At 47.5% G+C, this 24,600-nt stretch overlaps 1 protein-coding gene across 3 annotated transcripts; it reads right to left on the bottom strand.

Annotated features, from left to right (window-relative positions):
• Window positions 1-623: 623 nt before the first annotated feature.
• Window positions 624-23,500, bottom strand: Zbtb2 (zinc finger and BTB domain containing 2). Of its 3 annotated transcripts, none has more exons than XM_090337957.1 (3): window positions 23,416-23,500; window positions 9,710-9,894; window positions 624-3,372 (listed from the first exon to the last, which is right to left on the bottom strand). In XM_090337957.1, exons 2-3 carry the CDS (start codon window positions 9,880-9,882, stop codon window positions 1,998-2,000), a joined length of 1,548 nt encoding a protein of 515 aa, XP_090194083.1. In that variant the 5' UTR covers window positions 9,883-9,894; window positions 23,416-23,500; the 3' UTR covers window positions 624-1,997. The 3 variants fall into 3 exon arrangements, with proteins under 3 accessions (XP_090194083.1, XP_090194084.1, XP_090194085.1); XM_090337958.1 differs by lacking the exon at window positions 23,416-23,500 and adding an exon at window positions 22,880-23,016; XM_090337959.1 differs by lacking the exon at window positions 23,416-23,500 and adding an exon at window positions 21,723-21,995.
• Window positions 23,501-24,600: the final 1,100 nt, after the last annotated feature.

Genomic DNA, 24,600 nt, shown 5'->3' with positions numbered 1-24,600 from the left:
GGTTTCCTCACAGTTGATTGGAGATAAGTCTCACGGACTTTAGTGCCCAGGCTGGCTTTGAACTGTGATCCTCAGATCTCAGCCTCCTCAGTAACTAGGATTATAGGCATGAGCCACCGCACCAGGCTCCATAACCTATTTTTTTAGCCCCTTCTTTTGAGAGTGAAGCCCCTTCTTTAACTGCTTTTCCTGTGAAGGAAAAGCAATCCTATTTGCAAAATTAGTAAGAGGTGGAACTAAGTTGACTGTTCTGATTGATTCTTCGGGCTTTATGGTCTTCAAGATGTCTTCTGGCTCCAACTGTCCTTCTCCCTCAGCACCCCACCGCCACCCCTTTAGGTACACAATCCCTTCCCAGACATCCAGAGATGCCATGCACCAGACTCTTGTACTTGGTGTCATCTTTAGAAAGTGCCTCCTTTTCCTCCTGGTAAGGTGCTGTTGACACTGTCCCCAGAACTCACTTCATTCCTACAACTTTGTGACCCAACATAGTCATCTTCAGTTTACAAGTGTGGAGAATGGCGCTCAGGTGAGGGGCCTCCCCACAAAGTCCAGCACATAGGAGATGGCCTAGCATCTCCCTTTGGGTAGGCAGGTCCACAGTAAAAAAGAATCACAAGCTCATTTAACGCAATGTTTATTTAATGAAAGTATGTATAAAAACTTACAAATCTGAGAACTCAACTATACAGATAGTGGGATGGCGGGCTATTCAGTTTTCAGCATACACATACAGTGTAAGTGTTTTTTCCCCTTTCCTCTTCCCCTGGGTCCTCACTTCTGGCTCCTGTTTTGTCCTACAACACCATTCTCTTTATTGGGCTAAGGGGAGATTAACGGACAACTTTTACTGCTTTTAGGTCAGTGGAGAAAACTTCAGGTGTTCAAAAAAAAAAAAAATGGGAGAGAAGAGAGCATGTTTGTTTTTCCCCCAAAACCGCGATTAAAATTTTTTGTTCTGATTTCCTTTTGTCATTTCTGATGCTTCAATGTACTTCGCTCGTGACCTGAAGTCACTGAAGTTGCATCTGCTCACAACTTCCCCTGGAAGACGCATGCTCTACATATACCCTTCTCCCTGTGGCGGGGGGCACGCGCGTGGATTTCAAAGCAGCTGCGTGTACTGACATGAACCCACCACAGGCATCTGCTAGAAAAATGGCATGTCACTTTCTGTTCAGAAAGACAATCTAGACTAGTCCTTTCAAGTATGATTTGTAAACCGAGCAATTTGTCAACAAACCAAAATACAGCATTTTGTTGTTCAGCTTGGAAAGAAGCCCGCAATTAGATAAGGCAAGTGTATTAATTCACCTGTTTATAGCAAGTATCCGCGTTCCCTCTTACAAACACACAGACTCACGGCTTGTCATGTTCCATCTAAAAATTTAAGATTGCCATCACATTATTACTTTTGTCTTGTTAACGTAGATTTTTTTTTTAAACTAGAGTTTTCTTAACTAGACATAATCTCAAAGGATACATTCTGAAGTAAGACAGCTAGAGGATAAATACTAAGAACATTTTCTTGGGTTTAAAGGTCCCCCATACGTTCTAAAATTTTGCATAGTACAGACAGAGCCCAGCTTTATCTCTAAGATGCATGCCGTATTTCCTGACACTTTTTCTGAGAAGGAAGACTTATTACCCAGGGAGTCATAATTTCAGCTTACCAAATATATTCTAGTTGGTTTGTGTTTGTTATATACCCTTAATTAGTTCCAAGTATGCTTTTAAATAATCGAAAACTTCTCAAAACCTATTACACTTATAAGTACTAAGGACCAGTATCTTCCCCACATCCCCTGGATTGAAGGAAATGAATTCCAGGCTTATAATGCACAGTCTTTTTCAAGAGTGGGGCTGAGGGGAAGAGAAGGGAACAGACCCTGCTGGAATCATGCCACGGACAACTATGGTTCTGAATTCTGGGAAGGGGAAAGAGAGTTTTTGTAAAAACGACATTTTGTTTTTCTTTAAAAGACCAGTAACATTCAGTCTAGTAACACAGTTTCCTGTTCCTTTTTGATGGAGGCTAACACTGGGTGGTCTGGTTCGGCCACTTCTGAGTCTCCGCCGCCCAGAAGGACAGACCGCCCCTCGTCTAGGGCAAAGACGTCTGAGCTCTGGTTTTGGCAGGCGTGTTTGACCACTTCGTTGGGAGTGGAGAAGGTTTTGTCACACAAGTTGCACTTGTAGGGTTTGTTGGTTTGCACCAGCATGTTGTCCATCTGACTCCCCTCCTCGAACGTGCAGAGCTCCAGAGTCTGCTTGTCCACCATGGTGTACGTGTCAATGCTCTGGTTGAGGCACACGTGGCGCGCCGCCTGGTTGGCCCTGCAGAAGCTCTTGTCGCACGTGCTGCACTTGAAGGGCTTCCCGGTGTGGATGTACATGTGCTCCCTCCAGTGGCTCTTCTGGATGAACTTGCGCCCGCAGATGGTGCACTCGTACTTGCGCCGCTTCACCTCCCTCTCCTGGTCGGCCTGCTCCAGGTTGTCAATGTCCGCGATGTCGGAGGGGGGCGGGGTCTCCGGCTGCTGCTGCCCGTCGATGATGGGGGAGTCGGAGATGTGCTGCAGCTCGCTGTCACTGATCATGCCCGCCTCGGGCACTTCCATGCTGTCTTTACCGAGGTCGGCCGCGTTGCTGCAGAGGGACAGGGGGACGCGGCTCTCCCCGGGCTGGCTGGAGGTGAAGGGGACCCCGGTGTGAATCTGCAGGTGCTCCCGCAGGCTGCTCCGCAGGGTGAAGCGCCGGCCACACAGGTGGCAGGCGTAGTACTTGGGGAAGCTTCCGTTCCTCTTCATGATGCTTGGCTTGACGTGGGTGATGGTCAGGGCTGCCGCAGGCTGCTCATCTGAGGAAGAGGCCTCCAGGTTGGTCTCTTCCCCGGGCGGAGGTGGGGGAACGGGAGTGGACACCAGCTCTGGAGAAAGCGAGGTCTGCAGGGGGTCAGCGGGGGTCATGTTTGTCCTAGTCACTTGGGCCAGATTGGAGGTCAGCTGGGACAGCTGGGAGGCCTCGGGCACCTGCTCCTGGCTCATCCTGGCTGGCGGAGGCCTGGTCTCCCGCCCAAGTTTTTCGGGTGCTGAGGCAATCTTGGTGGCCTGTCTCAACTGGTGATCGGCAATCTGAATGCCATATAATGAAGAAGCTAGTGGAAAGACTTGGTCAGGATGGGAGAAGGTGCCCTGGCTGGCGAGGCTGGCTTCCTGGATCAGCGGGTATGCGTGCAGAAATTTAATCCCCTGCTCCAAGCGGACAGGATCGATCAGCTGGGGCGCCATCTTGCCTGTGTACATCAGGTGCAGGAGATAGCTGAAAATGTCAGGCTGGATGTCGCTGGGCTTCAATCGGACACACTCACTGGAAGAGACGTGAAACAAAGCCTATAAGCAAATGTCATTCAGTGTCTGACATGATCGATCAGCGTCTGCAGAAGAAAAAAAAACAAACTACAAAACACTCTCACTTCTGACTGTTACATCCTCTGGCCTGGCTGAGCGTTCTAGGGCTCTGTATTATTTAATCCAGAGCTTGTCAGGAAAGTGGAACAGCTGATCTGGGAAGGAAGATGATGGGGAGGGGGGAGCTGGCGAGCATGAGCAGTGTAAAAGCATGGCATCAAAACTTGGAGCTGTTTGAGTCTCTAGCAAAGGCTGGAGCATGGTGAGGGATGAGAGCTGGCCAGGCCAGCCACATGCTAAGTGGCATGAAAAGTGGCTTAGGGACAACCTGTTCCTCATCCCCATCAGCATCAACCCTGCTGAGGGGCCATACAACCATGCTTCCATCTGACTGCCAACAATCCTTATTTTACAGGTACGGGAGAGGTCCAAGGAGGGATGCCTTGCTCAGTATCAGAGATGGTTAGTGGTAGGACTGAAAGTTAAATCTAGGCTAGTTTCCAAAAGCACACCTAGATCCATCAATAAACTCTCTCTATGGGTTGATGACAGACTGATAGATGGAAGCAAAGATCTAGTGTAGTGGATGGTACAGCTGTTTTTCTAACTTCTAAACTACTGCTTGCATCATTTTAGAAACAGCAGCATCCTGACTGTGAGCACCAACAGCACTGTTCTCAGACCATCAGTAAAGCGAGAAGTTCTAATACGACACTGAAAAACCACTGTGATGTGTTATCTCCATAAAGTGGATGTTATCATCCACTATGCAGCTGCAGACAGCTTCCTTGAATGACTTTACAGTCTATAACAATTTTTGATTGCACAACTTGTTACAACTTTTTTTTCTATGTATGTAGCACCAAAGAATTGAATCCAGGTCTTCATGCTACCACTAGGCCACACTCTAAGTCCCTGCTACAACTTTTTGATTGTTTTAACAGTCATGTTCATTTGTTAAACACTTTTTCATGATGCTATGCCCTACTCTTATAAGTTTAACATTTTAGTCTATTTTTAAAAAGTACCTGGGTACCAGTGGCTCACACCTGTAATCCTAGCTGCTCAGGAAACCAATATCTGAAGATCATGGTTCAAAGACAGCCCAGGCAGGCAAATCTGAGAGATTCTTATCTCTAATTAGCCAGGAAAAAGTCAGAAATGAAGGTATGGCTCAGTGGTAGAACAACAGCCTTGAGCAAAACTAAGGGAGAGTGTGAGGATCTGAGTTCAAGCCCTAGTACCATCACACACACAAAAAGACAAAGTGATTGTAATAGCAACCTGGCATAGGACAGATTTGAATAATTACTGTACAAATGTCAGCTGTATCTTAAGTGTACATACAAATAATCATGTGACATATGTTTGATCACAAAGTATGGAAACAAAAAACCTACCATAACCCTAATAGGACAAAGGGAGAGGGTATCAAAGTTCGTTTAAAAAAACACACACAGACTGTTCATATCTTTACTTGATATCTTATTTATTTATTTATTTATGTCAGTCCTGGGACTTGAACTCAGGGTCTGAGCACTGTCCTTGAGCTTTCTCAAGGCTAGAGCTCTACCACTTGAGCCATAGTACTACTTCCAGCTTTCCAGCTTTTTCTATACATGTGGTACTGAGGAATCAAACCTGGGTCTTTGTGCATGCTAGGCAAGCACTCTATTACTGGGCCAAACTTCCAGCCCCGGTGTCTTTTTTTTGCCAGTCCTGGGCTTGAGTTCAGGGTCTGAGCACTGTCTTTGGACTTTATTTTTGCTCAAGGCTAGAGCTCTACCACTTGAGCCTCAGCGCCACTTCTGGCTTTTCCTCTATGTATGTGGTACTGAGGAATGGAACCCAGGTCTTCGTGCATGCTAGGCAAGCACTCTACCACTAGGCCAAACTCCCAGCCCAAACCCTGGTGTCTTTTATTTTTATATTTATATTGCTTACACTCCTTGAAATAGGAAGGTAAATACAGGTGGTTTTTCAGCACAAGGTAAGTTCCAATAATAGCAGGTGTAGAGTCTAACATATGAAGCAGAGACCAAGGGCCTGGAAAGACTTTCAAGATTCCACAAATTACCCAGGATTAAAAGGCTCCATGTGGACCTGGTCCTCAAGGAATGAGAGCTACAAAGCCCACAGCCCACCCCTCCTCCTTGCTAGAGGGGAAGGGTGCCAAGGGGGAGCTGTGATTCTCAGCTTTCATGACAGGTACTAAGAGCAGAATCCCTGGCCAGACTGACTGGCTTTGCAATTTCTCACTCGAGGTTGGACAGGCTGTCTATTGCTTGTGAACAGCAACTGCAGTTCCCGATGGCAAAGACAGGAAGAGGTTGAGAAACCCACAGCCCACACTGCAGCCAGGCTGGAGGGAGAAGTCTTATTGGCCAGGTAGTTTTGGCTGCGCGCCAGGAAGAGCAATACAGAGAGGCTCTGAGGTCATAGCCAGGGCCTTAGGATCCAGGGAGATCCCCAGATACCAATTTATTCTATTGTACTTAAAAAAAATTTTTTTTGGGGGGGAGGCAGGTCGTGGGACTTGAACTCTGGGCCTGGGCACTGTCACTGAGCTCTTTAGCTCAAGGCTACCCTTCTACCCCTGGAGCACAGCACCACTTCTGGTTTTCCAGTGGTTAATTGTAGATAGGAATCTCATGGTCTTTGGTGCTTTGGCTGGCTTTGAACCACAATCCTCAGATCTCAGCCTCCTGAGTAGCTAGGATTACAGGCATGAGCCACTGTGCCAGGCAACATTTCTTTTCTTTTTCTTTTCTCTTCTCTTCCTTCCTTCCTTCTTCTCTTCTTCTTCTCCCTCCTCCTCCTCCTCCTCCTCCTCCTCCTCCTCCTCCTCCTTCTCCTCCTCCTTCTTCCTCTTCTTCTTCTTCTGCCAGTCCTAGGGCTTGAGCTTAGGATCTGAGCACTGTCCTTGGGCTTTCTCAAGGCTAGAGCTCTACCACTTTTAAGCCACAGCACCATTTCTGGCTTTTTTCTATGCATATGGTATTGAGGAATCAAACCCAGGTCTATGTGCATGCTAGGCAAGCACTCTCCCACTAGGCCAAAGTCCCGGCCCCTCTTTTTTTCTTTTTCTTTTTTTAAAGCATATACACACACATGCTTATAACAGAAGTGGAGCTTTGCAAACTTCCCTGTGTCATACTCCAGCCCCCACCACTCAACAACTTTCATCCCCCAACCTCAATCTTAGCCACTCAGCTCCACTGAGGGACAGACTTGAGTGGCTTCCGCTCCTCCAGTGTCTTCCCAGCAGAGAGCTGATCTGCAGATGTCTGCTTGAAGAATGTTTTATGCAGGCCAAAAGAAAAAAAAAAGTGAAGAGCATTTTCACACAGCTCTGAGTCCTCTGTCAAAACATCCATAGCAATTTCCTTGTTCAATTTTTCCTTCATTAAAAATTTAAAATAAAGATTTTTCAAATAATGCTGAGCGCTATATTTAACAGGGCTTTGCCCTCAGTACTTTTAATTTTGACAGCTCAAAGCCTGAAGACCAAAGGTAGAGACATCGAGTGATAACTACACGACATAAACACTGTCTAAAGACTGGAGGTGTGATTCAAATGGTACAGCTCCTACTGAGTTGAAATCTGGGTACCACTCTCCCCTACTCCCCTCCCCCTAAACTGACAAAACACTGCCTCAAGTAAACTCAAAGGTGCTAGTCCTGTCTTAGTCACTGGTCCCATCAAGCTAAGGGCATGTCCCCAAGGTCTCCCTATATTTGTTTTAGTGAACTTAAGTTCTGTACGGAGGTAAAAAGGCTGGCTACTGGGTGGCTCTCCAAATGCTTGTGTTACTTCTAGTGTAGTTACACAAACTACTGCTTAAACTGGGGTCTTCTAGGATGCAAAATCATGATCTTTCACTACTATGACATTTATTCACTGCCATTTACTTTAATAAAAGAATTGGGGAGGGGGGAGAGAGTGGCCTAGTGGTAGAGTGCTCACCTAATATACCCAAAGCCCTGGGTTCGATTCCTTGGTACCACATATATAGAAAAAGCAAGAAGTGGCACCATGGCTCAAGTGGCAGACTTGAGAAAAATTAAATAAATAAATCAAGTGTCCAAGGACAGTACCCAGGCCCTGAGTTCAAGCCCCAGGACTGGCAAAAAAGAAAAAAAAAAAAAAGAATCTTTTTGCCTTTAATAAAAGCCCAATACATTGTTTTCTTTTACTTCTAAAATTTAAAATCATTCCTTTTTGAGCAGGGCATGGTGACTCACGCCTGTAATCCTGGCTATTCAGGAGGCTGAGATCTGAGGATCAAGGTTCAAAGCCAGCCCGGGCACAAAAGAACCTGAGACTCTTATCCCCAATTAACCTCTAGAAAACGGGAAGTGGGGCTTGGCTCAATGGTAGGGCAGTAGCTTTGAGCTGAAGAACTCAGGGACTGCACCCAGGCCCAGGGGTAGGATGGTAGCCTTGAGCTGAAGAGCTCAAGGACAGAGTCCAGGCCAAGTTCAAGCCCCATGACCCACAAAAACAGCAACAACAACAACACAATTTTCTCTTTTAGAACCATTTATCTGTGTAGAATGTAAGTACAAAGGCCTCAGTTCTCTAACATATTGAGCTTAAAAGGTATAATTGTACTAGGTAGCCCAGATACTCTTTGAATTCCTTTCGTGGCTCTTCCTTATATACACAAGCTTAGTTACACTCTGTGGTGTCAGTCTCCACAAAGATGTGTAAACCCAGTCTCTGCCCTCAAAGCACTTACAAACAAGGTGTGTGCGCAGGGGGGAGGGCATGAGGGGGGCTATACCTATACGACTGAGACCAGTTTAGGGAAAATGAGGCACAAATGAAGTGCTATGACCGTGAGAGAAGAGGTCACTTTCGATTACTTGTCTACTTGGTGACAGAAGGGCAGGAAGAAGGATGTGTGGCATGGGAGCTGTGGAAGCTGGTCAGATAACCACCAGGATGGGTGGAGTGTTTCAGAGGCACCTGGCAGGGAGGCTGGAGGTTCCGGCTCTAGGCCTCCAGGGCTCCAAATGACAAGATAAGGAACCTGAACAGTAATTTGATGTATAATGGCATCTTCTTGGTTTCTGATCCAAGTAATCACACATTCAAGATGTTTCTTATCAAAGCAGACATTTACTTATTGTCCTATACTTAAAATGGTGTTTAGCAAAATTAATCTGACAGTAATGTATAGACAGAGTGGATGCCTAGAAAATGGAAGTGAGAAAGAGTGGAGAAAGGTGAAACGTGCTTTGAAGAAACCATGATCTGGGAATTGGTAAGATACCATCTGAAAGGGAATTTAAGCTAGAAGAAAAGAACATGAAGAGTCCTTAAGAGATATCATGCTGTTTTGCCATGCCCGATGAGATGGGTGGGGGGGACAGTCAGTTCTAAGTGATCAGAGGCAGCCCTGGAGACTCTGGAATAGGGTTCAGGAGACAGGAAGATGGAGGCTGGAGTGATAAGCTGCATGTTTCCAGTAGCAAGATAAGACCTATGGGAAAGACAGGCCCACACTAGAGTGTAAGGAGACTGGGGAAAGCCTGAGGCCAGAGCTCAGGAGGCCAGGGGCAGAGGGCAGAGCAAGGGCAGCTAGCACCACAGTACAAGTGACAGCAGCCACAGCTGTTGAGGGCAGACCAGGGCCTGGGCAGGGCAGTGGTTTTGGTGAGGTGACCTTGGAGACAGGACTGCAGTGGAGTGATGGGGAGGAAGCCATGGTGCAAATTGACAGGAAGAGTGTGGGATGAGCCAAGTGCAAAAAAGGACAGGGGACCCTTTTAAGGGCTTTTATAGTCCCCATCCCCCACGGGCTGATGGGATGCGGTGTGGAAAGGGATGAAAAATATAAAGAAAAGAAAAAACCCAGAGGGCTGTGAGGGAGAAGGATCAATCTTTCTTTTACCTCAAAAGATGCTTTTCTCTAAGAGTCTTAGGAAAGATGGACAGTAAGATAGAAAAAAGGGAAACTGGAGGAATTTATGATTGAATTTGGGGGGCTGGGGTGTGGTGGCTGGCTTTGGGGGAGAAGGCCTTGCAGATCATGCAGGTGAAACCCAGTGAGGTGATTGAGAGGGGAGGGGCTCACAAAGTGGGCAGGTTTGGTGAATCTCCAGAGCTACAGAAAGCACCGGTAACCAAGAGGGCAGAGGGCAGAGGTCACAAGGGAAGTGAATACCTAGGAACCTGGCACAGGCAGACAGACTTGCGGTCTGGACAAAGGCAAAGAGTGGGCTCAGTGGGAGGAGGGCACGGGAGTTTGAAGTCTACGCCATTAGATATTATCAACCACTTTAGTTACCTGGTCTGATGGACAAACAACATCTTAAAGTAATTGGAGAATGAAGCAAGAACTGATTTGTGTGCCTTGAAGTACACATCGCCGATTGCAACCGTGCAGTCACACAGGAAACCAAACTCTCGCTGAGCGTTTAACTGCTGCAGTAGAATAAGTCCATGGTTGGTCAAATCCATTTTTTAAAAAATCTGCAAAGTAAACAATTTTGTTTTTAAAAAAGGTGGTTCACAAACAAGAATGTGCCCTTTATAGTCACCAACAGTCATGATCAAGGCTAACATGGCAGCACAGCTCCTGTGTTGTCCGGCGTACAACTAACTAGTACACTGGTGAGCTCCGTCCTCAGATCACGCCTGTCAGAACTCCTATGGGGGTTATGCGCTCTGCCCAGGCCTACAGATGGTAAGTGGAAAGTCAGGCAAGAACCCAGGGCTCTCCCTTCAAGCATCAGTTCTTGACCCTGAACCCATTCAGGACCAGCTAGCCTTTAAAAAAGATCCGAAATGAAAATTTAAAGATATATCAGAGTTTGTCCAATCTTCTAGAGACAGACCAACTGAAGTGCTGGTTGGAATCACGGCGAGGCACGGGGAAATTCCACGCTCTCCACTCTTCCTGCTTGTACTTGCCATGGACAATGGCTCCTTAGGACTGGAGTCAGCGATTCCTTTAGGTTGAAGGAAGAACTAAGTTTTCTAATACACACATAATTTGCCCCAGGCTTTCCACCTGGAAAGTGGAGGAATCAATACATAAACATCACTGTACCAACTTCAAATTCTAAGGTTTTCATTCTCACACAATCCTTCAGCCAATTACTCAGGTCGGAATCTACTCATAGTAGGGAAGCTGCTAACAAGACTTGACTATCAAATTCTTTTTTTTTTTTTTTTTTTTGGGGTAGGTCATGGATGGGGCTTGAACTATGGGCCTGGGTGCTGTCCCTGAGTTCTTCAGCTCAAGGCTATTGCCTTACCCCTGGAGCCACAGACCTGCTTCCTTTTTCTAGTGATTAATTGGAGACAAGAGTCTCAGATCCTTTTGTGCCTGGGCTGGCTTTGAACTGCCATTCTCAGATCTCAGCCTCCTGCATAGCTAGGGGTCAAAAGGCTATCAAATTCTTAAACTGCTCCTTCTTACAGTCAGACAACATTTGTAAAAGCCCGCTATGCTATAGGACTCAGGGAACATTAGCCTAGCAAACTGAAGGTCTGAGTTCATGAAGGTCTGAGTTCAACTCTAGTACCATTGGCATACAGATAGCCCACCATATACAGATCAATGTTACATTTCATGGTAAGAATAAGGGAATGCTTTCTCTCCAAGATTAGGAACAAAGAAGTATATGCTCTCTCTTTCTTTAACATATAGCACTGGAAATATTTACTAGTAGAATAAAGGAAGACAGGAAATCAAGATCTCAAGGAATCTATCTGTCCATCTGTCTATTTAAAAAAATCTAGCTATCTATCTATCTATCTTAAAAAAAATCCCTCCTGGAACTAACATGGTCAGTAAGATAAACATACAAAAAAAAGTCACCTGGAATCAGCAGTGAATTTATGGACATTGAAATTAAAACTGCAATACCATTTATAATCACGCAGAAAAAGATACATAAGCATAAATCTAGCAAAGCATGTAGGACTTATACACGGATACTTAGAGGTTGCTGATGAATCAAAGAAGAGCTAAATTGATGGAGAGACACTATGTTTATGGATGGAGAGACTCGCCTTAGTTAAAAGATGTCAGTCTTTCAAGTTGAGAGTTTGACATAATATCTATCAAAATCCTAGTAAGATCTGTTATTTTAGATATAGGCAAGATTATTCTGAATGTACATGCTAAGGCAATGGAAAAAGAATACCAAATCAACATTTATAAAAGAATATAGCAGCTAGATGCTTCTTACATCTATAATCCTAGCTACTCAAGAGGCAGAGACAGAGCTTAAAGGCAGTCCATACAGAAAAATTCTCTAGACTTCATTAACTATTAAAAAGCCAGTACTGGAGGCACAGCTTACATGGTGAGAGTGTCAGCATTAGCAGGCAAGCCCAGTGAGCAGGAGGCCCTGAGTTTAGCCTTAGCACCAGAAAAATAAGCACATCGTCAAAGTAAAGAAAGAACAGTAAAGTAGGAAAAATCAGTTCACCCCTTTTAAGGTACATTATAGTGGTACAAAATTCAAAATTGCTATCCTAGCAGAGAGAAAGGCATGTAAATCAATGTAAGAGAATAGAAAACCCTGAGGTAAAGGCACACAAAGTCATACAATTGATGGTTGAAAAAGGCACCAAAGTAATAAAACGAAGGAAGCAGAATCTTCTTAACAAATGGTGCAAACAGAAAGGTACATAGGGAGGGAAGGAGGGAGGCAAAGAAGGAGACAAGAAGGGACTGAGATCTGTCACATACTTCATGTACAAATGAACTTAAAATGTATCATGAGCTTAAATGTAAAACAAAACACCACAAAAGGTTTGGAATGAGGGATCTAGGGCTAACCAGAGGTCCTACACTCGGCATCAAAAGCAGACTCCATAACCGTAAAGAGATAAACTAAACCAAATCAAACTTTAAAGTCTGTCCCAATGATGAAAAGACATGCTAAGAAGAGTAGGAGAAAATATCGTAGAACCTTTACAAGCTACCCGTCCAGAAATGGGCTAGTATCAAAACTAGCTCTCAAAACTAATAGTTAAAAACAAAACAAAAACACAACAATCAATTAGAAATATGCAATAGACTTGATAAGATATTTTATCAAAGCAGAGATATACATGGCAGAGAAACACAGGAAAGCATTCAACATCATTTACTTATAAACACAAATTAAAAATATCACCTGGGGCCAGGAGTTTTGGCCTAGTGGTAGAGTGCTTGCTTGGCATGCACAAAGACCCGGGTTGGATTCCTTGGTACCACATACATAGAAAAAGTCGGAAGTGGTGCTGTGGCTCAAGTGGTAGAACCCTAGTCTTGAGGAAAGCCCAGGGACAGTATTCAGGCCCTGAGTTCATGCCCCAGGACTGGAATGCGCGCGCAGGCATGCACGCGCACGCGTACACACACACACACACACACACACACACACACACACACACACACACCTGTTTAATATGCCTATTAGGATGGCTAAAATTAACAAAAATCACAACATTCAATGTTGGTGAGAACGTGGAGAAATTGGATCACTTACATATTGTTGATGGGAATGTATGGTAGATTCCTTCCTTTCTTCCCTCCCTTCTTTCTCTTTCTCCCTTTTTTCTCTCCCCACTCCTTCACTTCCTCACTTTCTCTCCCTTTCTTCCTCCTCCTCCACCTCCTCTTTTTTTTTTTTTTGCCAGTCCTGGAGCTTGAGCTCAGGGCCTGAACACTGTTCTTGGGCTTTCTCAAGGCTTGGGCTCTACCACTTGAGCCACAGCACCACTTCTGGCTTTTTCTATGTATGTGGTACTAAGGGATCGAACTCCAGTCTTTGTGCATGCTAGGCAAGCACTCTATCACTAGACCAAACTCCTAGCCTTCTTTCTTCTTTATATATCTGTCTTGCTAAGTATCCCAGGCTGGTCTTCAACCCTGACCCTCCTGCCCAGTGCTGGGAATCAGGTGATGCCATGCCCAGCTTAGTTTTAAATTAACCAAAAAAAATATTTTTGACTGTGCTTTTAAGTTTATGTACTTTCTATGAAGGATTCAAACATAAAGAGACATAAAGAGAGCTGTCTACCGTTAGTTTTTAAGAATGTTTATCAATATCACTTTTTTTCTTTCTAGGAACTTAATTATGTGGGTCATATTTTATATTAACTGACCACTTAAATTTCTTCTATCTATTCCTGAGCTTTGTCCATGTTTTCTTGGTTTGCTTTCCCATCTTCTACTCTGCTTATACTGAATGGTATCTTTGTATGATGGAGATGAAATTCTGAGTCTCACACATTTTAAGAGTTCGACCACTGATATATTTCCAGCACCAGGATTTTTGATATATGGTTGTTTTATTATCATCAAATTTATAAATACCTTACAAGAGGGCTGTGGTTTAAACATTGGAAGTTATATATAGTGCTGTCTTCTGTGACATAGCAACATACACGGCTGCCTCTCTTTCCATAAACAGACGAACAGTGTTCCGTTCAGATCATAAGAAGGAAGCATGATAAGAAATGCTGAACATTTCTTTTTTAAGGGGCTAATTTTAGGATCTCAATTTAGGCACATCTCATAGATCAGGAATGACACTGAACACAGGCATTCAAATATGGAGGGAAGAACACATGTGATGGCTCTCAGAGAGATGAAAAGGAGAGAAAGCACAGATGAGTTATGTTTAAAAATTAATGTGGGGGGACCATGACATGAGAAAGGGTACCAATGTATGTGAAGTAATGCACCTTCTATCTGGTGAATATAATGTAACCCTTCTATTAATTACAATAAAAATATATGAAAAAAATTAATGTGGGAGAAAATCATGGATCATTTTAGGAAAAATCTTTATATTAAAAATCTGTTTCTTAGAAATCAAAACGGAACTTCTAGTGAATTATTCTGAAAACATGGAAGTGAGAGGCAGAAGGCAGAAGGAACATACTAGGGCATAACTGTCTGAGACTTTTCTCTCCTTTTTCCTCTCCATGTTCCCCAAATCATTGCTCTGGGCTTAACCTGCATAAAGAGCATGCAGTTCAGGCCAACCAGGCTGACCTTTAGAGAAATGGCAGTTTAGATAAACCAGTTAGATAAACCTCCTGTGCCTGGTGTCCAGGTACTGGCACTCACTCTCGTGAGCATGGCTCTGCCTGCTCTCTTGCACACACAGTGCACAGAGCACTTCTTCCTTGGCAGCAGCCCCTTGGTGAGTACTCACGCAGTGATCCCACAGGAACCTGCAGCCTGGTCTAGGTGAATGAACTCAAACACAGGACCCGGGCATCACTTCTCCTGAGGACAGGGAGAAGCAGGTGTCCTCAAACTCAGTACAAGGCACCATCATCAGAGAAAACTCTCAATTCAAGTCCCAGTTCTCTGAAACCTCCACCTCACATCCACTGAAGCACTTCCCTGTCTGCCTTATCCTAGTGGTACCTCCCAATTCACCTCTCAATTTCTGATTCTCCACACTTCACCATCAGATCTTTCTGAAGGGCAAATCTGATGTTTCTTTGTCACCCTGCTATTGCCTTCACTGTGCTTCGGACTCCAGAGCTGATTCACGCTAATGCTTTTCAGACTTTCGGGTCCACTCTTACACAAAACAAACAAACTGCTACAGGGATGTGGGGGTGCTCCAACAGTGTTGTTCTCCATTCTGCAGGCAAAGACAAGCTGGTCGCAGACTCAGCCGAGATGGGGGCATTCCCCACAAGCGGGCAGAAAGGGTATAATTTAAGCACATCCTCCGAGAGCAAGAATAGTTGACACCATATTCAAATGTGAAGAATACTTTTTTTTCCAAATGTAAACAGACAACATGAAATCTTTTATGACATTAAATATCTATTCAATTATTCTTGGACTCAAGACCACCAGTTTGGGTCTCAAGTGTCCAGTTTACATAAGCATTATAAAAAAACAATTTGTTTTGTAATCTCTTCATTTCAGAGGAGGCTAAGGCAGACTGGGCTACATAACAAGACCGTGTCTCAAACAACAACAACAAATCATGTTGTTTCATGTTGATCAAGGGAAGACAAAATAACGTGTCATCTACTTTTCTCAGTGAGCTGAGCCAGGCAGTTTCTTTCCTAGAAGGCATTATTTGGCCTCTGAGATTCTGTAATATTCCCTGCTGTGGGCTTCTGTCTCCAAGCCTCACTCTCACTGCTTCATCTCCACTGGCCACAGTAGAAGGGGTCAAGGGACAGAGGTGTAGGACCTGATGGATCTCTACCATGAGACATTCAGGGTGTGGTGGCTCTAGTGGTAAAGAGCGTGTCTACCAAGTACAAAAGTTCAAGTCCAAGTAGAGCTGTATGTATATGGCTCACAGTGAAAAAAAAAATACTGACATTGTTCTCTGGACTCTAAGGCTGATCCAAACTATAGCTTTTCAGACTTTATATGTAATTATATATATATATATATTATATTTTTTGTGCTGATGTTAAGGCTTGAACTCAGGGCTTCCTGCTTTTTCTCAGCTTTTTCCACTTACAGCTTTTTGTTGGTTAACTGGAGATAAAAATCTATTTTCTTCCTCAAGATGTCTTTGAACTGTGACCCTCACATCTCAGCCTCCTGAATAGCCAGGATTATAGGAATGAGCTACCAGTGCCTGCCTTCAAATTTTTTTTGTTTTGATATACAACATGTTACTTTCCAAAGCCCAGAGTTGGCACACAGGGGCATACACTAACATAAGCATGTACATTCATGCACTTGCATATTTGCACACACACATGCACTCACACATTGGCCTTAGACTTTTGCGGCATCTGTGCATGTGCCAATTATGTAGTCCTCTAGATGCTTCTAAAAGCTCCTAACGGTTCTTTATTATTTACTACTTTACTTGTGTGCTTAGTAGGTCACCTAGTATAGTGAAACTAGTAACTAGATGTCCAGAGTTACAAGTTCCAGCTGTGGTTTGACACCTAAATAACTGGGTAATTAGGGATAAAAGCTCAGTTTCTTTTAATCCTAGATGGACCTAAAAAACTCTCATCAATTTAACATGCACAATTGATGGTGATGTGTAAGCCCAGGGATCTCCTCTCCAATAGCTTAGCTTGTAGCTTAGCATGCCCCTTTCCCAGGCCTGTCTGGGCTGCAAATAATCAGTGCTGGCCCAGGGCCCCTTCCCCCTCTCTCATAGTGCCCGGCACAAGCAACAGCAGACCCCTTGATTAAGGGTAGCTATCTCCCACCCCTCCAGCTGACCTTCAGGTCTGAGCCGCTGCAGACTCCCTTATCTACCATTTGGAGTATTCATACATCCTAGTCTGCCACGATGAAGCCCCTAGTCCTCACATCCACACCAAGGTCTCCACGTCCTCTCCACCCCCTCCACCTTGCAGGTTATATAGGTCACCCCGGACATAGCTGGGGCTTCTCAAGTGGGCCTATGTGAGAAGGGGTCTACCACCTCATTAAACTTCTTCCTTTGTTCCCTGTACCTGGACATTTGCGGGGTTCTTGGCAAAGTCTGCATCTTAGCTAACAACTATATTTTGGATGAATTCCTCAGTTTTTCATCTGGCATTTCTCCATGGTAATAATGAGTTTTGATTGGTGCTTTGGAGTTTGCCATGACCCGAAAGGGCAAAGAGCCTGAGAAGAATGAGACAAGCACTTGGACATCTGTTTAAAGGATCAGTTATTATCTTAAAACAATGACAGGCCTCTGAAGGGATTTCCCACCCACTACACAATGGGATGGCTCCCAAAGGAAGACTCCCTGATTTGTGCCATCACAGGGCTGTGTTCTGGGGGAGGGCAAAGTACACTGCAGCTAAAGGAAGGAGCAAGGCAGGTAAGATATTATATTTAGAAGACAACAGCACCAGTGACCTGGGACCGAAGCACCCTGGATGACTTCTAGACCTCTCACTTGTCAAGCTAGGTGGCGTTAGATTTGAGAGCCTGCTGAGGTCCCCGAGGCTCAGAAGTCCAGTGATTGATGCCAGAGTCTTCAGGGAAGCTAGGCCAGAACACCACAGCCCTGTCCTAAAATCTCTGCACAGTTGTGTGAAGGGGCTCTGCCTCAGAACGTGAGCTTCAGGTGTGGTGTCTGGCAGGACACGGTTCCCTGGAGCACTCTATAAATTCTTAGGGGTCCTAGTCACCAAGGGCCAGCAACGAGCTAAGGACACTGATGATCCATATAAGATCTCCAACCATGGCACAGTTCCATGGAAGTTAAAAGTTTCCTTGAGGTATACATGTAATTTTTTGCTTATGTAAACTCAAGAGAATAGAAGACATGCTCCTATCAAATAGGTAAAAAAAAAAAAAATCCCTTCCTAAGTCATGTAGAAATAATCATTTGGATCATGTAACACCACCTTTTAAAAAGTTTCAGCACTGTTTTCCACAGGTAACAGGGCACTGGCCCACTGGCTGTCATGAGCACGGAGCTTCCAGCTTCGTTCTCTGAGTGAGATGAGTGGGCATGCATGGTTTCTCATCTTGGGCGGTGCAGCTGAATGAGACACTTGTAATCACGCTGTATTCTCACAACCCAAGTTCTTCCTTCACTTTCCCAATAAAAACTAAAGACTACACAGCTTTTGGGAATTGGTGATTCACTTTCTAGAGATAATAGCTCTTTGAACACACTAAACACCACTTAGGCTACCCATTTCAAGGGCACTAAAAGGGTCCTCCGAAGCCCTTGATTTTATTTGAGTGAAGCATAAATGAACACTATGATGCACTGGGCACATCAGAGAGAGCATTACGTACAAGTAAGATGGATTCTTTCAAGAGGTTTAGATCACTTAGCAGGACAAGAACTGTCTTTTCAATTAGTATGATAAAAAATTAATGTTGAAAAAGAAGGAAAAAATAATGCTGGAAGGTCCATAAACTGAAGCTCAATGAGCCTGTTCATTTGAATTTTGATATATACTTAAAACAATTCAGAGTTAAGATATACATTGTATTTAGTTGTACTGACAGTTTGGAAAAAGCTTTTCCTAATATTTCCTACAATTCTTTCTTTTGTATAGGGGATTGGACTCTCTTCTTTCTCTTTCTCCCTTTCTCACACTCTTTCCCTCTATCCTCTTCTCCCCCAGGGTACTAGGGCTTGAACCCAGGGCCAAGGCATTCTTACTTAGGCTGGCACTCTACCACTTTTGATGATTAATGGGAGATTAGAATCTCACAGCCTAGGCTGGTTTCGAACTTAAATCTCAGCCTCCTGGGTAGCTAGGATTACAGGCTTGAGCCACCAGACCCCAGCTTCTACTGTTTCTTTAAGCAACAACTATCTTCTACTGTAATTAGAAAAAGGAGGGGCACTATTAGCAACAATTTTAATATTGGAAAATATTGCATTTATTGCATTTCTATAAAGATTTGCCTTTTCAATTGTATTTTGATTTAGTTTACAGTTACTTATTTTCCAGTCTGGGGTTTGAACTCCAGGCCTGGGCACTGTCTCTAAGCTTCTTTTGCACAAGGCTAGTGCTTTACCACTTCAGCCACCACACCACTTCTGGCTTTTTCTGTTTATGTGATACTGAAGGATCAAACCTAGGGCTTCATGCATGCTAGGCAAGCACTCTACCCCTAGGCCACATTCTCAGCTCTCTGATTACATTTAGTTTTTAATTCCCAATTAAGTTTTATTCACAATAATGCTGGGGCTGAATCAGGGGCATTTTAGATGTCAAGGTGAAGTAGGTCAGCGATTTATGGCTAATAAATACTAATTAAATGTAAAGAACAACCAACTTTAGGGCCTGGAGTTTGGCCTAGTGGTTAAAGTGCTTGCCTAGCATGCACGAAGACCCGGGTTCAATTCCTTGATACCACATATATAGAAAAAGCTGGAAGTGGTGCTGTGGCTCAAGTGGTAGAATTCTAGCCTTGAGAAAGTCCAAGGACAGTGCTCAGGCCCTGAGCTCAAGCCCAGGACTGGCAAAAAAAAAAAAAAAAAAGAACAACCAACTTTAAGAAAACCTACATTGGGTCATATCCAGCAAAATAAAAAGACCTAATATCCTGTCTTATTTTATATAACATGATTTGTAAAATTAATCTCAATATAATCACCTACAGATCTAGTTCTGATGGAGTTCCAAAGCTGTAAGGCAGTCTTAAATGAACCATATATTTTCTAAACCTTTTGGTGTTAACAGGGTGACAGTAAATACTAGCTACTCAGGAGGCTGAGATCTTAGGATCATGGTTTGAAGCTAGCAGAGGCAAAAAGCAAAAAATGGAGTGGCTCAAGGAGAAGAGCAAGTCCAAGTTCTGGCACAGGCATGCACACAGACTCACACATGTATCACATGGTCCTAAACAGGGGATTATAGTTTCAGCCTCAATACACAGCCTCTAACTTGGCCTTTCTACCATAAAATAATGGGTCTACATGTCCTAAATTCCTAACTCTTGGATAGGGTTCTGTAACTACTGATTCCCTATCTTTTTTTTTTTAATATAATTTTATTGCCGAGCATGGTGGCTCACACCTGTAATCCTAGCTACTCAGGGGGCTGAGATCTGAAGATCGTGGTTTAAAGTAACCGGGGGAACTAAAGACCTTGAGATCCTTATCTCCAATTAACTACTAGAAAACAGGAAGTGGGCCTGTGGCTCAAGGGGTATAGGGCAGTAGCCTGGAGCTGAAGAGCTCAGGGACAAGGCCCAGGCAGAGTTCAAGGCCCCCAACTGACAAAAATAAAATAATAATATATATATATATACACACACACACATATAATTTTATTGTTGTTATTAAGGCGCTGTACAGAGGGGTTAGAATTTCCTAAGTCAGGTAATGAAGACATTTCTTTTGGGACAGTCACCTTTCCTTTGCGTTTCCTCAATTGCCCCTCATCCCTTGCCCACAAATTTCATAGTTCATTTTCCACACTGTCTTTACTAGCAATTCAAAATAATTTTTTTTAAGTTTATGGCTTGCTAATAAAACTTATAACCTGAGCAGAGTCATGGTTTTAAAAGGTTCCCTGTCTAATGTTTACAATTGTAAAAAATTCCTAAGAGTTCCAGGGTCAAGTTCAGAGATTCAAAGAACAGATGGAACGAGGAAATGAGATAAAGGGACTTTTGCCTGGTGCATTTTGAAATTTATGGTTAAAATTTCCAGCAGAAGGGAGGTGGGTGGTGGCTAATATCTGTATTCCTAGCAGGGGGCTGAGATCTGAGGATGGTGGTTCAAAGCCAGCCTGGGCATGAAAGTCTGGGAGGCTCTTATCTCTAATTAACCACCAGAAAATCAGAAGTGGAGCTGTGGCTCAAGTGGTAGAGTGCACTAACCTTGACCTGAAGAGCTCAGGGACAGTGCTTAGGCCCAGAGTTCAAGTCCCATGACCAACCACCTCCCCCGCCCCCCCCCCCAAGAGTCCCAGCAGATTGGCAGTTCCCACGATCTTCCTTTCTTGTGACAGTCTGGTACCATACTACCTGCCCAGTGTTTCGAAGGTCTTACACAGAGAGGGGCATGGGTCTAGGAGAGACAGTTTAGATCTGGCAGGAACAGCCCTAGTTAGACAAAAACTGGTCCCAAACCGACATCACAGCAGTCTGGGAGTTTCCTTCTCTCAGTTTCAGTAATTCTCAAACACGGACAGAAAAAACTTGTCTTTCTCAGAGATACAGGAGGGACTTGAAATCACAGGGTAACAACAAGGTGCATCTCCTGAGATGGCAGCTGGGGTAAGTACATTTTTGTATTATTTTACCTTAAGTTGAAATTTCGGGCCTGGGGGTGTGGCTTAACTGGTACACTGCCTGCCTAACAGCCCTGAGTTCAAACCCAACTGTATAAAAAAACCAAAAACTGTAAAATGCAAAAGTCTGTTCAAAATTCATAGTAATCTCAATTTATTATTATTATTTTTTTTCCAGTCCTGGGCTTGAGCTCAGGGCCTGAGCACTGTCCTTGGGCTTTCCTCAAGGCTAGAGCTCTACCACTTGATCCTCAGCATCACTTCTGGTCTTCGTGCATGCTAGGCAAGCACTCTACCACTAGGCCAAACTCCCGGCCCTTCATTATTATTTTGTAAAGCTGTCGTTCGCTGCTTTGCTTCTTGATTTAAGTGGCCCAGTACGATTTCCTGTGGGGTACAACATTGTGGGAGAGTGTACACCAATGCCAGCGGGTGTGCAGTGGACGGGAAGGCCCTTTAAAGGCCACCTCGGCTCCACGGTTCAATGTGGTGACCCTTCTTCTATCTCTGGGTGGCAGGGTGGTTTCAGTAACATGCCGATTCTTTGCTCAGACTATAGACACGAACCTCCAAGTGGACTAAAGGAGAGAGGTCTCGTTTAAAAGTCATGCAATGGTGGCTTTCCTCCCACGGATTACCTTTCACTGCTCAGCGCGCGCGCCTCCCCCCATCTTCCCAGTACTTGGGTCTGTGGTAAGTGAGACATGAGGGCTGAAGAGCCCGCGTCCAACTGTCCCACTCTTCAGGCTTCTCGCACGCTAGCGTTGCTCGCCGCCCTCTGGGCTCACGTTAGCTGTTGGAGCGGCGGTCCCCGCGGGCCGCGGGGGGCCGGGGCGGCCGGGGGCCGGGGCCTCCCCGAGGCGGAGCTGGGTGGAAAACCTCGCCGTCCATGGTTCTCCCTCTCCGCCCCTCGGCCGAGAAGAGCCACCACCTCGCTCTCCAGGCGGCTTCTGGGCTGGGGGGGGAGGGACCCGTCCGGGCGAGACGGCCGCGAGGGCCGCGCGACGCCCGGCCGGGGCCCGCGGAGCGCAAGGCGGGGGCCGCCGGCGCCCCAGCACCGGAGCCAGGGCGGCGCCCAGACAGCGGTCTCGGTCGGCTTCGGAGCCGCCCAACGGCCGCCAGGCCACCCCGCCCCCGGGGAGGGGCCCGCGCGGGGCGGGGCGGCCGAGCCCCTCCGGTCCCTCCGGTCCCGCCTCCACCCCCCCCCAGGGCGCAGAGGGGCGAGGCGGGGCGGAGCGACGCACTCGGGGCCCCGCCGCCACGCTCCGTGCGGGGCCCCGGCCGGGCCAGCGTACGTGTGCGCGCGCGCTCCCGCCCGCCCAAGTCCCGCGGAGTTTCACACAAAGCCGACGCCCACGCCGTGCGCCACGCCCCGGCCGGCGCAAACACCCCGGCGGCGCCGGAGGGGTGTGGAGGGGGGGGGGAGGAGGGAGGGGGGCGGGGCGCGAGGGGGCGGGGCGGCCCAGCCAGCGAGCAGGGAGGAGCGCGCGCGAGAGCCGCAGACAGCGCGAGACCCGAGGAGGCCGGAAGCGCGCGTGCGCGCCCCCGCCCGCGAGCAGGGAGGCGGAGCCGCGGCAGTAGCGGCAGCAGCTGTAGGAGCCGCTGCCGCTGGGAGAAGCGCCAGAGAGGCCGGGCCTGCTCCGGTCGGACCGGATCCCTCCCCTCCCCCTTCCTCCCTCCCTCCCCTCCCCCCAACCCACTTCCGCAGCTCGCGGCCTGGCCGCCGAAGCAGCAGCAGCAGCGGCGGCGGCGGGAGGCGGCGGCGGCGGCGGCGCGTCCGGAGGAGTTAACGCACCTGAAGGGCCCGCCTCCCGGGGCTCCAGCGCGGGACGCTCACCGGTCGCCTCCGCCCGGGACGCGCTTTCGCCGAGGCGGCGGGAAGGGAGGGACCGGCGGCGGGGAACGGAACGCGAGCCGCCCCCCTCCCCTTCCTCCCTCCCTCCTCCGCTCCGCCGCCCGCCCTCTCGGCTTCCGTCCCCTCCCCCTCCCGCAAAGCCCCGGATGGAGCCGCCGCCGCCGACTCGTCGCCGCCTGGCTTTCGGGGATGGTTTTGTCAGGCGGCCAGAGCCCCGGCGCCAGGCGTCGCCGCCCCCGCCCCGCGGGGCGCCTCCGCCCGCGCTCCCCAGGGCCGGGTCCCGGGCGGCCCGGGGCCCTCCGCTTGCCTTCGCTCGGAGCCCCGGGACGCGGAGACCATTCGCCGCCTTTGTTGCCGCCGTCGCTTGCCAGAACCGTTTGCGAGCTCCGGGGCCCCCGCCCCCCTCCTCCGCCTTCCCGGAGCCCGGGCCGGGGGTGGCACGTGGGCACCGGCCCGGGGCGGCGGTGCGCGCTTACCTGTCGCCGGGGCGGCCGGACGGGGGGCGCGGAGGGGCGGCGCGGGGCGGCCTCGGCGGTGCGGGTCCTCCCCGCCGCCGCCTCTCCCTCGCGCTGCGCGCTGCTGCTGCTGCTGCTGCTGCCGCCGCGGCGGTCGGTCTCCGGCGCGGCGGCGGCGGCGGGGCTTTTCCTGTCCGGTTACGTTAAGGTCACATGACCGAGAGAGCGGAGCGACTAGTGCAAAGAGGCTGCGAGCGGCTCCCGCCGGGGGGGTGGGGGGAGAGGCGGCGAGAGCAGTGGCGGCAAGAGCCCCCTCCGCCCCCCGGCCGCTCCCCTCCCCCGCCCGCCTCCGCCTCCTGCTGCGCCGCCGCCGCCGCCGCCGCCGCCCGCAGCCTGGCCGCACCGTCGCTCCCGCCCCGCCTCGGCGCGCCGAGCCGTGCTCCAGCCGAACTTAGGCGGGCCATGTGCAGCCTGGCCCGGGCAAACTTCTGCCTCCCCGGCCGTCGGGGGCCCGAGGCGTGGGGCGCACACCGGCGGCGTTCAGGTGGGACTCCCCCGGGGTGCCGGTGGACCGAGGGCTGCTCGGACAGCGCCTGCCTGTCAGCGGATGCTTGACACCTCCTGCCCGACCCCGGTCCCCTCCTCGGTCGGTGAAAGGCTGCTGTTGTAAATTGCTGATAGCTCTCTGGCGGCCGGTAGGAACTGGCTGGGGGTACCCGTGTGACCCTGGTGTCGGGGAGAGAGTGCGGTGAAGGTGTCGGGGGAGCTGAGCGCGGTTGCCCTTTGGAGGACAGGATCTGAGTCTGCAGGGTCTGTTGGTTTGTCAGAGAGCTGTTGACTCTCCAGTGCAGCTTTTTCTTTTTTTGGCCTTGGAAGGGCGGGTACAGTGGACTCCAGAATTGCTGTTCTCTTACCTTGAGAGGTCCAGAAAATCTTTGAATTGGAAGATCGAGAAACACCGCTAACCTGGCAGTGTAGTTAGAATTCTTTGGTGGTGGTTCTTAATATTTTAAGGTTTACTTTGTTGTTGTTAACTTTGCTAGAATTCTCCCCATCTCCCTTCTCTTGAGGACTCGACCAGAGTTAATCATTTTCTTATTTTATATACTTAGAATTTTGAAGACAAAAGGTAAAGCTTATTCATAAGGGAATTGAAGTAGCAGTTTCCAGATTGCATGTATGCGTGCAGGTGTGTGCTGGTGTGTG

This window comes from Megascapheus bottae, chromosome 8 (assembly GCF_031878675.1).
Source record: "Megascapheus bottae isolate mThoBot1 chromosome 8, mThoBot2.hap1, whole genome shotgun sequence".
Classification (NCBI taxonomy): domain Eukaryota; kingdom Metazoa; phylum Chordata; class Mammalia; order Rodentia; family Geomyidae; genus Megascapheus; species Megascapheus bottae.
This window is presented reverse-complemented; position numbering and strand designations above follow the sequence as displayed.

Bases quoted from the DNA above. Each gene is read 5' to 3' on its own strand.
- Zbtb2 (XM_090337957.1), bottom strand. From the start codon at position 9,882: ATGGATTTGACCAACCATGGACTTATTCTACTGCAGCAGTTAAACGCT. The intron at 3,373-9,709 runs GTAACTAAAGTG...CGTCTCTTCCAG, and splicing joins TTGTTTGTCCATCAGACCAG to TGAGTGTGTCCGATTGAAGC.